Below are 13895 nucleotides of genomic sequence, written 5' to 3'. Positions count from 1 at the left end.
CTGGCACTAGAAACTTCCTGCAGCATATGTCGCTCTCTCATGACCCTTGCGAGTGGACTTCGACATGCGCTTTTTTTCTTCAGTGTGCGGCGATTTGCGTTCGCTTCCGCAGTCAGCTTCAAGGACATTTGTTTCTGCATTGTTATTTCTCTAGATGTGCCAAGCTATGATGCATTGGCTTGTGGAGTCCAATAATTGAGGAAAATCGCACTAGCTGCTCATATCCAATTCCTATAAAACAGGCCGCCACAGCAGCTTTGACGTTGACGGCGAAGCTTTCATCCGAGCTCCCGCTGTCAATCTCTGCTCGCATCCCTGCATGCCATAACTCGCCGCAATCATTATGTTGTGGAAAGCATACATTGCGGGCAGGCAGAGTTCTCACAGAGTAGTTCAAGAAACGAAGCGAGTCTGCGCTTTGCGGCCGGTTCCCGAATACTGGAAGTCCTGAACGCTGGCTTGGGCAAATCGCGCTGCCCACAAGAACGTTCACCGCCGCCAAGTCAGTAACTACAGATGACGCCTCATCGCAGGCTATTTCCTCACCTTAGAAATGCCCAATCTTTTTTTCCGAGGCACTCACACAATCAATCTAACGCCGCTTCAAATTCCTCGGAGGCATCTGAAACGCTGGAGGGATCGGCGTCGGTTCCACTAGGCCTAACTGCCACAGGTCGAGTTGTCACTGGACGAGCCTTCTCTTTCGATTTTCGCCAACGTCCTCTATATTTGTGAACAGAACGGTATTTCACTCCTCGGTGACTGCGCTGGTTCAGTTGTGCTTCATCCATGACGAAGATAAAGTTGCCGAACGATCGTCACTCGGAAACGCACCTCGACGTAGCATGGAGCCAGCAAGTGGGCTTCGCCACATGCGCACGCGCGGCGGCCAATGGCGAGGCTCGATTCGTGCCACATGATTTAAAAACCAGTCGCAGCGCTCGAAAAACGCGACGTAGGCATGCTTTTTTTTTATTATTGCTTGCGTTTTAGACGCCGGGCAACTGTGGTGATTGGGAGAATGCGGCTTGGCTGATCTCCTCATGTGATCCGCAACGGCGATCAACTGCGCTATGCAGACCGCGGGACGCTCGAAGATAGCATACTTTCGGTCATTTAACCGCCACCGTGTGCTCTTTAAACGTAATTTCAGCCCATTTCCTGTTTAAACTCAGCTTTGATTTTTATTTTCATGAAAGTAGAGATACTAAACTTGACAAAACAAGTAAAAACAAAAAATCAGTCATTTTCGAAAAAACCCGCGTTTTTCGACCCGCATCTCCCCTTAACTGCCACAATATGTTTGTTACATGAAGTTTTCAAGTATGCATGCTTCGTTGGGGGTGGCTTTGGGGAATTGAAGTACTTCATAACATCTAGAAGTTTCCTACGTGGAGGTTTAACTGTACACTTTCCCTCTGGCCTGTGGCTTGGCCTCTGGGGTGAAAAGCTTGGAAGGTGGGTTTTTGACCTCAGCCTTTGTATACAAAAAACAGCTTGTTCTTTGGTGCTCTTTGGTCGAAGCTGCCATCGTGCCAGTGAAATTTATCATCACCATCAGAGGTTTTTGGAAAACAGTGTTGCCAGAAGCATATTATTTTATCACTCTTTTCATGCATGCAGCCTAATAGTCATTGCGCGAATTAATGGTGCACTGATAAATTCTAACTGTGCACTGTGGAGGCAGAGAAGTTAAGTATCCTATAAACATAGTAGTACTAGGTGTACAGTGTTGTTCAAAAATATGCAACCCAAGAAGTTAGCTTCTAAGTCGTGTAACAAGGCTCCTGTAAACACTGTGAGGACAATATTGCTAATCCTGGAGGTTTACAGTGTGCCCCGTTCCATGGCTTAGAGGCAAACCCTCTGGGCTGTATATTTTTGACAAAAACTGTGCATGTGGCACCTCATTGATTATTTAGCTCTGTTAGTGTCCGTGCTTTTTTCGAGACTCATTGCTTGAATGTTGATTTCGTTCCACAGGGTGGATGTCCACCGAAAAGAGAATGCAGGCTCCCTTGAAAAGGTTAGAGCTTTGGCCTTGTTTCCTCAGCTAGAACTGGGAGAGATGGTGCTGTTTGATTATGCAGTTGAAGTTGCTTGCTTAATGTCTTGATGTAGTTCTTGTGGCAGTGTCATGCAGTGTATGTTGTATAAACACATATGAAAGGAAACATCATCTGGTCTCTCCTTTCCCCTCCCTCTCACCCCTTTTTTGTAGGGTCAGCTGTAAGTACTAGCAAGAGGCTTGTTTGCTTTCTCTAAAACTGGGACAAAGGGTGGTGCCAGTTGATGGCTAGTGCAAGCAGTTTTTGCGCAGTCTGCTCTCCTTCGGCGAGCAGAAGGTGCATAGTGACTCGCCTTTTTTGATTATTTTGCATGTGTTGAAAGACGTTCGTAGAGTTTTGTTGGAAGCGACGCTGTTTCAGGGCTGAGCTGGAGTGTGTACCTCTCCAATTGCAGGTGATCACAATCTATGGCAACCCAGAGAACTGCTCTACGGCCTGCCAGAAGATCCTGGAAGTGATGCAGCAGGAGGCCAGCAACACCAACAGGGGGTAATGGGCCCTGTGTACTACTTTCACGCGATATGGGGCACTGAGTCGAGAGTTTTTTGGCAGAAAGGGTTGGTGGATTATTTTTGTCAAAAATTGACTTGGGTGATCGTGAGGCCTTGTTTACGAACACAGATTACAATAAAAGCTAGTTAATATGGTTGCAGTTCATGCAATTTTTGGGGACGCACGCTCATTCGCGGTCAGTAAAGATGTTTTGTCGAGTTACACCATCTATTTTTTCCCCGCCTTATTTATTTTCCCAGCTACCACATTCAAAATTTTAACAAATTCTGGTTTGTTATTGTGTTCAGCAATCAGCTGTACATGTAGCAGTCTACCTTCTCTGCAACTTACTCGTGATTCAGTGGTGTAAGGAGGCAAATCATCCGGAAACAAAGATACTATCCCTATACTTGCATTCTGCCAGTAACGCATGTGTGAGCTGAATTCCACAAGCAGTAAGGACTGCATTCATTCCTTGTGTTGGAAAATGCCGAAGTGTTTAGGGAAGTATCGGCGCCTTTCAACAGTTGCATTTTTCATAATTGAGCAGGTTATATCATACATATTCTCTTTTAAACTAAGGTCTCTTGTAAACAAAATACATACCAACTAGTATGTGCAGCAGTATAGATTTCCTTAGCGAAATTCTTTTATATCGGTGTCCTTCTATGTTGCAGTACGTCATACCGAGAAGAAGTGCCTCTTCTTGACTGGGAAGTAAAAATTTCTTTTGTTTCAGCCACACAGGAATGTGATACCAGTGGCTGAAACAACGGGAACATTTTGATTTCCCAGTCAAGAGGAGGCACTCCTTGGTTCCCCATATACTGCAACAAAACAGGACACTGATATGGAAGAGAATTGCGCCCAGGAAATGCAAACTGCCACACATACAAGTTGATATGAGAGCTGTATTGCATGAGCATATCTGATATATGTCTCTCCTAAATAGTGAAGAATTTATTCTAGGGACCTGCAAAAGTTGTCTTTAGTAACAGAGTCTCTCTTGTAACCATGTCTCTTGTATGCAATGTTGTTAACATGGCAAACATAGGGAAACCAACCGAACCATTTTCAAATGTATTTTATAACCGAGTGTCTCTTGTAACCATGTCTCATGTAACGCGATTTTACTGTAGTAAGTTTTCATTCACTTTTGCGCCACAGCTGTGAAAAAAGTTACTGGAAAATTTTAGTGAGCCAAGCTGTAGCTGACGCTATGCACTTCTTGCACAACTCTGTCGCGAAAAGGTAGGGTTCTGGAATCATACGAAATTAAGAACTCGTGTAAGGGCCATGCTTTTTTTTGCCGGATTCGAGGGCCAATTTTCGGGGTGCAAGCTGTGCGACATGCGATTCTTTTTTTTTTTTTTTTTTCCCCAGGTAAAGACAGACCAGTCAGTGAATGTGTGGCATTTATTTACCATTCAATCGTCACTCGGGGAGTCTTTCGACTCCGAGCTCCACTACATTCAGTTTAAAGCCTGCCGTGTAGCTACCAATATGCTCTCCCATCGTGCTATAATGGCAAGGCTCGACAGCAAGTCACGAAAAATAAGGCAGAGAGCACACAAGAACCACAACTACGGCATTCAACCACGCTATCACTACTCACGTGCCTTTGTCAGTCTCAGAGCAAAGCCAGGGGGGCCGAAGCTGGCGATGACGGTTCCAATATGGATTGCGGAAGCTTGCGGTATGATGATGATGACCCACGACTTTGGGTGCCATCAGTGGGCGGCATATTGCTTTCGAAATCACTCTAATGTTTATCTTTCAAATGCAACATATATGAATCCGTCGCAGAGCTGAGTACTGTGGGACTGATGCATGAGCACTAAACGCTGCAGCTCGGTGATTAAGCGTGAGCAGCATTTTTTTGGTGCAGCATTCCTTTGCTCTTCTGATGTGCCACTTCATTCCCCTTCAGGATAATAAAAGACAAAGGCTACTTGGCGGCTTTAGGGTCAAAGGGGTATGGTTTTTGCATTTTGGGCAGTTCTTTTTTCGCCCCGCCGGGGTGGCGCAGTGGTTACGGCGTTCGACTACTGTTCCCAAGGATGCGGGATCGAATCCCGGCCTCGGCGGTCGCTTTTCGATGGAGGCGAAAAGCAAGACGCCCGTGTGCTGTGCGATGTCAGTGCACGTTAAAGAACCCCAGGTGGTCGAAATTTCCGGAGTCCTCCACTACGGCGTCTCTCATAGCCTGAGTCGCTTTGGGACGTTAAACCCCACAAACCAACCAACCAGTTCTTTTTTCTTTTGCTTATTGTTTAAGAGGGTTGTAGGGATGAAACTGTCATGTAGGGTTAGCTTTGTTTGTTGTATTACACTAGCAGTGAAAATTTGAAGTTGCTGTCGCCAAGATCACAAATTTTGCTGCAAAAGCCCCCTTTTTCTGTTTTAAAGGCATCTTGCTTTCAAATGATTTTCTTTTTCTGCAAAAGTTACTTCTAGAGGCCTGTTGTCTATTCCACCACTGATGTGGTCTTTGTAGGACACTGAAGGGCTTTGCAATAAACCCTGTTCTGCTGGCCCTGGGGGAAATTTCAATCCCATTTCTCTGGCTAGGCAGAGAGCTCTAGACATGCCTAGAAATTGTTTGCCGTTTTGTGAAAGGGCAGAGTCGGTTTTGTACAGTGGTCTTTGCTCGTGTGCTGTATTATGCTGGGACAGTTTCTGTGGCATCGATCTTTGCGAGGTTCAGTTCGCTTTGCATGTAGGGCAAAAATGAACCTGTTTTTTTTTTCTCCCCTCCTCTCTTCTCTGTTGCAGTGAGGTGCCCCTAAAAATCTTGGCTCACAACAACCTGATCGGCCGCATAATCGGAAAAAGTGGCAACACCATCAAGCGCATCATGGAGCAGACGGATACCAAGATCACCGTGTCCAGGTGGGGGGCCGTGTTCTTTGTCGGTCTGACTGCCGCCATTGCCCCAGGGCTGCAGCCCAATCGGCTGCCTCAAATCATGCCTCAGAAAACGCATGAAATGGCTGGTTGTTCACAGCTGTTCGCGATGCCTCGAGTATTCAAAATGTGGTGGAGGAAGTGTCTCCGTCAGACAAAGAATAGCGAAACGAGCGGCACAAGAACTTCAGCTTTGTCCTCCATTCTCTACCGGTTTTTGTTGCGCAGGCATATAAAGCTCTGCAGTTTCCTTCTTTCTTTTTCTTTTTTTTTTTTTGTATATGTAGTTGGGAACAGAAAATTATAAGAAATGTGTTAGCTTGCAGAAATTAGGATTTTCAGAAAACAGGCGCACTAAATTTTTTAGCATTTTTAGTCTGCGCTTGTCAATCGTCGTGTGTGTTTTCTTCTGCCCCTGTCCAAGTATTAGCGCTAATTCCTTCTTAAATTTTTTAGTCTGTCCGCTCTCAAGTGTTTTTCTCTGGAAGTGTATTTGGCGAGCGTTCGAAATAATTAAAATGGACGAACAGCTGCAACGTTTCGCAGGGGTAGGGAACAAGGAGACCCTTCTCAGTCGCTTCTCTGTAGTCTGAAGGGCTAGCACACGCACACAAAAAAATAAAATGTCCGACGTGGCCAACACAGATTACATTACTTTAATGCTGAAAAGTACAGTAGGTGTAGAATTTTGCCATGAAATTAATGGTGGTGGTGCCGTAACCGGTAGCCACGAGCTGCATATGAAGCTCTCCCATAGGATTTTGGTGACTCTTTGTGAGTACGCATTGAAGGACTTTGTCCATGCATAAAATTGGTACAGGTATTACAGGCTGTACTGTAAGCAGAAATTGAACAAAAATTACAAGAGTTCAGTGCTGCGGGTGACCAAGCGTTCTTCTTTTTCTTCCTCAGCCCACATATAAAGCCCCGCTTTAACTAAGCCGTATGAATGTGCCTTAGTGTCCTATAGGGATAACGTGAATGCCAGGGCCCTAGCAGGCTGATTCTGACATAGTTGTCCCATGTGAAACAAGAGACCCAAGTTGGCAGCTCCTGTCTACTGAGCCGAGACTCCAACTGCGCCACGCCGACCGCTTAAGTCGGGAGCCCATCTCTCGCTTTTGTGTCACGTGGGGTGTGACGTCACAGTGTCACGTGGGTAAGATGTACGTGGCTACCGCCGCGCTATGCTGAAGGCTCGAAACCTAAAGTAGTATTGCTTTTGCAATAAAAAGATGCAGTCCACTGTGAGAACGGTCAAAATTGCAAAAGTAAAATGGGGGCTCTTACACTAGTATATACAGGTCAACATGGTCCTGTAATGCTGTGTGCTGTCTTCCTCTCGCAGCCTGCACGATGGCAGTGCCCTCCACCTGGAACGGGTGATAAGCATCAAGGGCAAGCCCGAGGGTGTGTGCCGGGCCGAGCAGCTGGTGAGCGCCAAGCTGCGCCAATCGTACGAGAGTGACTTGGCGGCCCTGGCACCCCAGAGCATGATGTTCCCAGGCCTGCACCCAATGGCCATGCTGTCGGCCTATCCACCACCCATGCATGGCCCCGCTCGGCCACCCCACTACCGCGGGGGTGGCCCCTACGGGGGGGGCCCTCACCCACCGGCTGTAGGCGGAGGTGGCTACATGGGCGGCCCCCATGGCCCGATGGGTTACCCACCGGCTGGACCGGGGGGCGAGGGCCGTGAGCTGGTCTGCCTGTACATCCCCAATGCAGCCGTCGGCGCCATCATTGGCACGGGGGGCAGCAGCATCCGCGACATGATCATGCTCTCGGGGGCCTCCATCAAGGTGTGCTTCCGGAGACTGCTTCACTGTGCTGTTGTATGCAGGTTCTGTGATTGTCCCGAGCTGCTGCACGGAACTACCCTTGCACGTTGGCTATAGTTAAATGGCAAACATCTTGGTCAAATTGTTTAGACTGACACGTGCGGCATTAGCTTAGGTGGGATATGCATGGTGGAATCTGCCAATAACTCAGGGGTGGAAGCGCTGCTCCAATTGCTCCAGTCTGCTCCAAACTGCTTTCCCTGCTCCATCCTGCTCCAAAATGCAATATTGCTCCAAAACTGCTCCAAACTAGCTGCCTTGATGTTCTGCCGTCGAATTTAGCAGGACACAGGAGCAAGGTCACAGCACTAGGGGCAAAGATATAATGTATCTAGAAAGGTTAATGAACTATTGGCAACAGGCAGTGCAGTAAAAAAAAGCTGAAGGATGAAGGTTACCCTTCAGTGCCACCTATCTTTCCTAAAGGCACTACTGTCCAGTGCTCATCAGGAATTTATCAGCATAGGGGTGAGATCAGAAAGGATATGCACAAGATAGAGAATGGAAATGTTATGCCCGTTAATCTGAGCTCCAAATTAGTTCACATTGAAACTTGACATTTGAATCTATCAAGTCATAATAGGCGAACACTTCAGGCCAGACTGGGTGTTCAGTTATGAAGTGCACCAGCAAGCGTTCTGTTTGCTGCTAGTACTTTCCATGTTGTTGCTAAGGTCAGCCTCCATTATACAGTACAACCTCGTTAATTCGAAGTCATCGGGACCGCAAGAAATCTTCGAATTAAGCGGGTTTTCGAATTAACCGAACACACCAAGAAATAAGACTTAGGCAAAAAAATTTGTTGCAGGAACGTGTTACCTTTATTCGGCATATTTTGAATTACTACTGAAAGTAATCAGAGATGCTGGTTTGCCGCGTCCAGTAGTTTGCGGCTCCTAAGGTCATGCTCTCGAGTTGGTCAAATAGACGAAACATCTCTGAACTTCCACCGCGGCACTCAACAAAACTGCGGATAGCGTTCAGCGATCCGATACACCAAGAGCAGGTGTGGAGGCTCGTCGGTGTCGTCGTTGCTACCGTCGCTGTCATCGCACATGTTCGTACCAGCAGTGATCTCACTCTCCAAGTCAGAGTAGCCAGTCTGCTCTTCACTCTCAATGTTGATATACTCGGCGAAGCCGACTGCGTTGGACTCATCCTCGGTCTTCGAACAAGCGGCCAACTCGGTCTTCGAACAAGCGCTCTTGCCTGCTTCCTGGATCAAGCAGAACTTCTGCTGCAGCGTTAAAGTCTTGTACTTTGGCATTTCTGCACTGCTACGGTCACAAAGCTAGCACTTCTGCAGAGTCCCGCCCAAAAAAAACGGCACAGTAGCCGACCCCTAACCGCAGCGCACAACACAAAGAAATGGCGCAGGCGAGACCGGCGTGGCGGTGGTGGTGGCGTACTTGCAGCGTCGGAGGCACGGGGAAAGAGTGGGTGAAGCACACCAAGGGATGGAGTGGGGGCGAGGTCACATGATAAAAACCGGTATGCCCGCCGTGTTGCAGTGAAGCACGTCTTCTCTGCAGGAGCGTGTTTCGGCGGTGCGCGAGGCGCACTGTGGACCGATTTTTGTGCAGAGAGTGCTCCGGCTGGGGCGCTTCGCCTATAAATCATCACCATTACTATGTGGCTTTGCCTCGCGGCTCCGTAGGGCCGTCGTTTCGCCGGGTTCGCGGCGAAACGTGGATCAGGCATTGCCGCATAGCAGTCCAAATTTTCGAATTAACCGGGCTGGCGCAGGCCGCCTGTTCGAATTATCCGGCCAAATTTACATTGGAAAGTACGGGACCGCAGAAAACCTTCGAATTATCCGGGATTTCGAATTAACCGAGTTCGAATTATCGAGGTTTTACTGTATATCTTTACATGCTTTGGTCGTTTGTCTTGTCGGAGAGGAGTGCAAAGTTGGAAAGGCATTGAACTTGCATAAAAAGGAATCAGATGGGAGGTTTTATATTTCAAAACTAAAAAAACGTCAATTATCAAAGGAGTATGCTTTAGAAACATGCTCCAAAACATCATTCAAATGCTCCAAAACTCTCTTTTCGTTGCTCCAAAGCTGCTCCGAAATGGCTTTATTACTGCTCCCAAAGCTGCTCCAAAATGCTCAAGCCTGCTTCCACCCCTGATAACTGTTCGGACCATCACAAGCGATTTTTTCCGTTAAACTGTCACATCTAGACAAAATACAATATTCTACTAGAAAAAAAGGTCACAGAAAAATTGACTTTGCTTTATTTTGTTCACAATTACCGTAAAATCCCGAATATAATACAGACACCCACATAATGCGAGGTGCAATTTGGGGGCAGCAAAACGGGAAAACGTTTTTACCCGCGTATAATGCGAGTGAGGGAAATTTTTCGAAAGCCTTTATTTTCACAGCATTTTGCGCTCTTCATTTCATGGGCTGTCGTCGTCTGTCAAACTCTCTTCAGAAAGTCCTTTGTCGGACATATCCGCCCACAAGAAGTAGTCTTCTGTCCCGTCGAGTGCATTGGAGATGCTGCATTTCCTAAAAGAGCGGGAAACAAGCAAGCTCCTCAGGAATGCTGGCCCAAGCATCCGCAATCCAGCTACAAATGATTGCTGGAGAGGCCCGCTTAAGTCGCCCGGTGGTTGGGATTTCCGGAGTGCTCTACTACGGCATCTCACTTAGCCTGAGTTGCTTTGGGTCGTTAAGCCCTACAAGCCAACAACCTTTTTGGTTCTCAAATCTTGTTTCCCGTTTGAAGCCCACCATTTGCTAGCAGTGAGGAATGTAAATGTATCAATCACATGGGCCTGCAATGCAAAGCTGAAGTCATTGAGTGAGGGGAAATAAAACTTTTTGTAAGACAGCTTTGGAAGTTCTGACATTCTTTCTTTGCACTCTCATTGCAAAGGTTGCTCAACCAAACAAGGATGACCCTGCTGATGCTCACGAGAGGAAGGTCACCATTGTTGGAACTCCAGAGTCTCAGTGGAGGGTAAGCGACTTCATCTGTCCTGATGCTTTGATGCACCTTTTCACTTGCCACTTTAGGGCACTCAGTTTACAGCTAATGCTTGGCAGGTTAAAAAACAAAAATAAAAATAGAACAATAGAGGTGTGCCAACATCACATAGCAAACCAAAACTGTTTCCAGTTCCTCGTGCTAGCAAGCACGCTACAGGAGGCTCGGTGGATGGTGTTAAGTCAGCGAGCTTGCATGTGAGGACCAGCAGGCTTGAATGTGAGTGCAGGACAAGTCAGGTCGTGCAGTGAAGTCTGTCTCTTCATTTTCGCTTTCCTGAGACGCTTCTACTCCGTTCTGCAAATTTTGGCTTTATGATTACATTTATTTCACACTCTATAGCCACTGATAGCAGCAACTACGTGCTCGCGAACCTTTAGATTAAAGGGGTCATGCAGTGCCTAAAATGGGGTAAAACAAATCGGTCGAGAGATAGGTACTCCCTCACAAGTCAATTCACCGCAAGAATTTTTTAGCTATCTTAATTAACACCAGAAATATCGGCGATTAAAAATGGCACTCCTCCTCGCTCCCCTCAACTCAACACTGAGACACCAGAAAAAAAACGAAGAAAACAGCTCGGGAAGTCCGCCCCGCCCACGAAGCGCCATCGGGTGACGCTCGGTTCTCAGACTTCATCGTCGCGCCTGTTTTCCCCGAGCGTCTCCCATGCATTCACGGTCTCTGCCTTTCCCGTCCCGTCTGCGTTTGCATAGCTTTCAACCTTGTCTGCTGTCTTCCTTGGCCGCCGGTTTCTTCAATTTCTTGACCTCTCGAAATTGTGTGCGACAGCAGCCCAAATGACTCGGGTCGTTCGCGAGTGCATACCTGCAGGTGGGAAGCTGCTGTCCACACATACCGGTGGCCGCCGCAGAGGGAGCACTTTCCTTCATACTCCTGTCCCATTCAGTGCAAATTAGCGTGCACTCCTGCCGAGCACGGCTTTCTACAAGACCACTTTCTTCTCTCGCACTGCCGGGGTCAATCTCAATAATTTTGATTCATACCATTTCCCGGGTCCTGTCAAGTCCGAAAAAACGGTCGGCGACTGTAAAACCTTATTATTTACATCTTATGGTAGTGCCTCTTTAACATAAATGCATTATGTCTACAAATACAACTAGCTTAATTTCATGTAGACATCAAAGCCTTGCGCTTGCACAGCGTCGTCTTCCACTGTTTCTGTCAATTAAGAGGCAGTGGGTGAACAATGCGTGTGACAGTGGAGTGTAGCAAGGCCGCACACGCTAGCCTCCACTTCTTGCTACCGCTGCCTCGTGTTTCGCGCTGCACGGTGCTGCGAATGTTCAGCCGTTCCTTCCCTTCCTTATTTCTCGCTTCACCTTTGTCTTTTACTCTCTGAACAGGCTGCGCCACCTTTTTTTCCCATTCGTAGCCAGCTTTGTTTTTTCTTCCTACGCTCCGCATGCTTTCCCTCACTGTTTCAGTGCCTACGTAAAGTTGGCTTCTTGGAGCTGGTGAGTTCGGTGGTAAAGCCATTTAAAAAAAGTCGTGGTTCTAGGTAGCATGCGTGCGTGCGGCAATGTCATTTCGTGAGTATACGTCACCCCAGCCAAATGCACCTTACTATAACGGACTTTTATGAACAATGTATTTGTTATAAAGGGGAAAATATGTACCAGTAACGTCTTTACTATAAAAGGGAAAACATGTATAGTCATTAGCAATATGAACTATAACAAAGTTTGATATTCATTTATTTATTACTCTATAATTTTGTTTGGCAAGAACAGATTATTTAGTTTTTTAAGAGGTTTCCTTTGCATGCATAATATCCGTAGGTCGCCTTGAAATTTCATAGACAAATACCGAGAATGCTCGCAATTTTGTGCAAAATGTTCTTGTTCATATTGCTCATGGCTGTACACTCGTCTATGGAGGGTGAACTGAGACTTCAGTTTCGCTTTACTATATCAGAGTTTGCTATAGCAGGGTTGTACTGTAATGAAGTAACGCCAGGCTCCTTCATTATAGTGTGGTTCAGTTGCATATACAGTATGACTGTATGTTCTGCTTAGCAACCGTGTTGGCTCAACACCATCTGAAACAAAAGCCTGCCTTGCTGTGATAGCCTGTAAAGAGCAGTGCAGATTCTGGTATTTGTAGGTCACTCAGTGCGTGTGTTTTCCTTCCTCGCTTTCATGCAGGCGCAAAGCATGATCTTCAACAAGGTGTGCTACGAGGGCTGTGTGGCCAACCAGGACGGTACTCTGAGGGTGGAAATCTTAGTGCCTTCCAGCCAAGTGGGACGCATCATTGGGAAGGGCGGCCAGACTGTGAGTACCAGTTATTTCTTCATATTTAACACTTTCCTGTCCGCGCCTATTTCCATCGATAGCCCGCTATTGACAGCGAAACTGCGTCAAACCGACTCTGAACGTCGACTGCCATTCCCTGATAAGTGTCGCCCGCTATCGATGGTTCAATTTTCTCGCTTTCGAAGTGCTTATTGATAAGTGGCGCCATTCAGTGGGAAATAGAATGCTTCTTTCAGTTTTGTTGTTGATTTTATTTTTTTCCGCTGTGTCACTCTTGTCCAGATGGTCTCCGGAGTAGGGTGATGAAAATTTTGAGAAGCTTGTGCGTCTCAAGTATGCAACCAGAGCTTGTGCTGCTGTTTACCACAACTACAAAAGCAACTCAGAGGGGGCGCTCGCTTGGCTTGCGGAAACCAAGCGATATCGCAAGCACTTTGTGTGCTGTGTAGGCTGCGTAGGTTCAACATGCTAGCTTTGTTAGGAATGCGGAATGTCGTTGGACCGGTCGCTGGCAGCCGTGTAGTGCAGGCGAGACTGGAGGAGAAGGTGGGGCAGTGGCGTTTCCATGCAACCGAGCAGAGCACTGCAGAGAAGCCACTGCGGCGGACGATTTAAGCCGCTCATGCTCTTTCTTCCACTAATTTTCTTTTCGTCGAAGGTATTATACAATCAGTTATATTTACCGGGAAACCGTGTTAACCGAAAAGCAATACATTTACCTTGTGGGGCATTTTTTGCTGCTCACGATTTTGATCATATTGTTTTGTGGCGGCAAGAAAACGGGAACAGGGAACAGAGAGATGTTTGATGACAATGAGATGACGTTTAATGAAATGCTAAGGGCCTAGTGCGAGCGCTCCTGCCCGTGCCACTGCCCCGCTTCTTTTTCCTTGCTCATCCGTAACATGACCCGGGGCCACCGAGTGATCGTCCCGATCTTGGACGAGGAAGTTTACCGATGTTGATGATTCCATGGCATGATGATGGACGTGTCTGGATGCTTGAAGAAGAGGAAGAACAGAACGGCTTGCCAACACGATTCCAGATGAACCTTGGCCCAGGACCCTCTTGGGCCACACGTTGCCTTGACTCGATGGCGGAGGCCAAGGCACGCATCGCATGGCATAGACAGGGGAGGATGTCTTCAAGTGTAGTGGTGTCTTGGGTCGTGGGGTCACATATGCTGGTGCGGGTCTGTCCTTGTGTCTTGTGGTCATGTGTGGCGTCTCGGGTCAGTCTCTCCTTCACCATGTCTTGTGGTCAGGGCGGGGGGACGAGGCAGAAGAACGGCAAGGTCTTGCTGTG

At 47.3% G+C, this 13895-nt stretch overlaps 1 protein-coding gene across 4 annotated transcripts in view; it reads left to right on the top strand.

Annotated features, from left to right (window-relative positions):
* Imp (IGF-II mRNA-binding protein) overlaps nucleotides 1-13895 on the top strand; it is a 52009-nt gene that overhangs the window by 22675 nt on the left and 15439 nt on the right. For all 4 annotated transcript variants that reach the window (XM_084594245.1, XM_084594244.1, XM_084594243.1 and 1 more), the window contains exons 7-12: nucleotides 1984-2026; nucleotides 2464-2558; nucleotides 5337-5453; nucleotides 6817-7270; nucleotides 10201-10284; nucleotides 12480-12608. In XM_084594245.1, the coding sequence (XP_084450371.1) occupies nucleotides 1984-2026; nucleotides 2464-2558; nucleotides 5337-5453; nucleotides 6817-7270; nucleotides 10201-10284; nucleotides 12480-12608 (922 nt within the window). The remainder of the gene's footprint in view (nucleotides 1-1983; nucleotides 2027-2463; nucleotides 2559-5336; nucleotides 5454-6816; nucleotides 7271-10200; nucleotides 10285-12479; nucleotides 12609-13895) is intronic.

Source organism: Amblyomma maculatum, chromosome 2, assembly GCF_055883805.1.
Source record: "Amblyomma maculatum isolate TAMU_Amacu chromosome 2, ASM5588380v1, whole genome shotgun sequence".
In the NCBI taxonomy this organism is placed as follows: domain Eukaryota; kingdom Metazoa; phylum Arthropoda; class Arachnida; order Ixodida; family Ixodidae; genus Amblyomma; species Amblyomma maculatum.
Note: the sequence above shows the minus strand (reverse complement) of the source record. Positions and strands in the feature narration are given on the sequence as shown.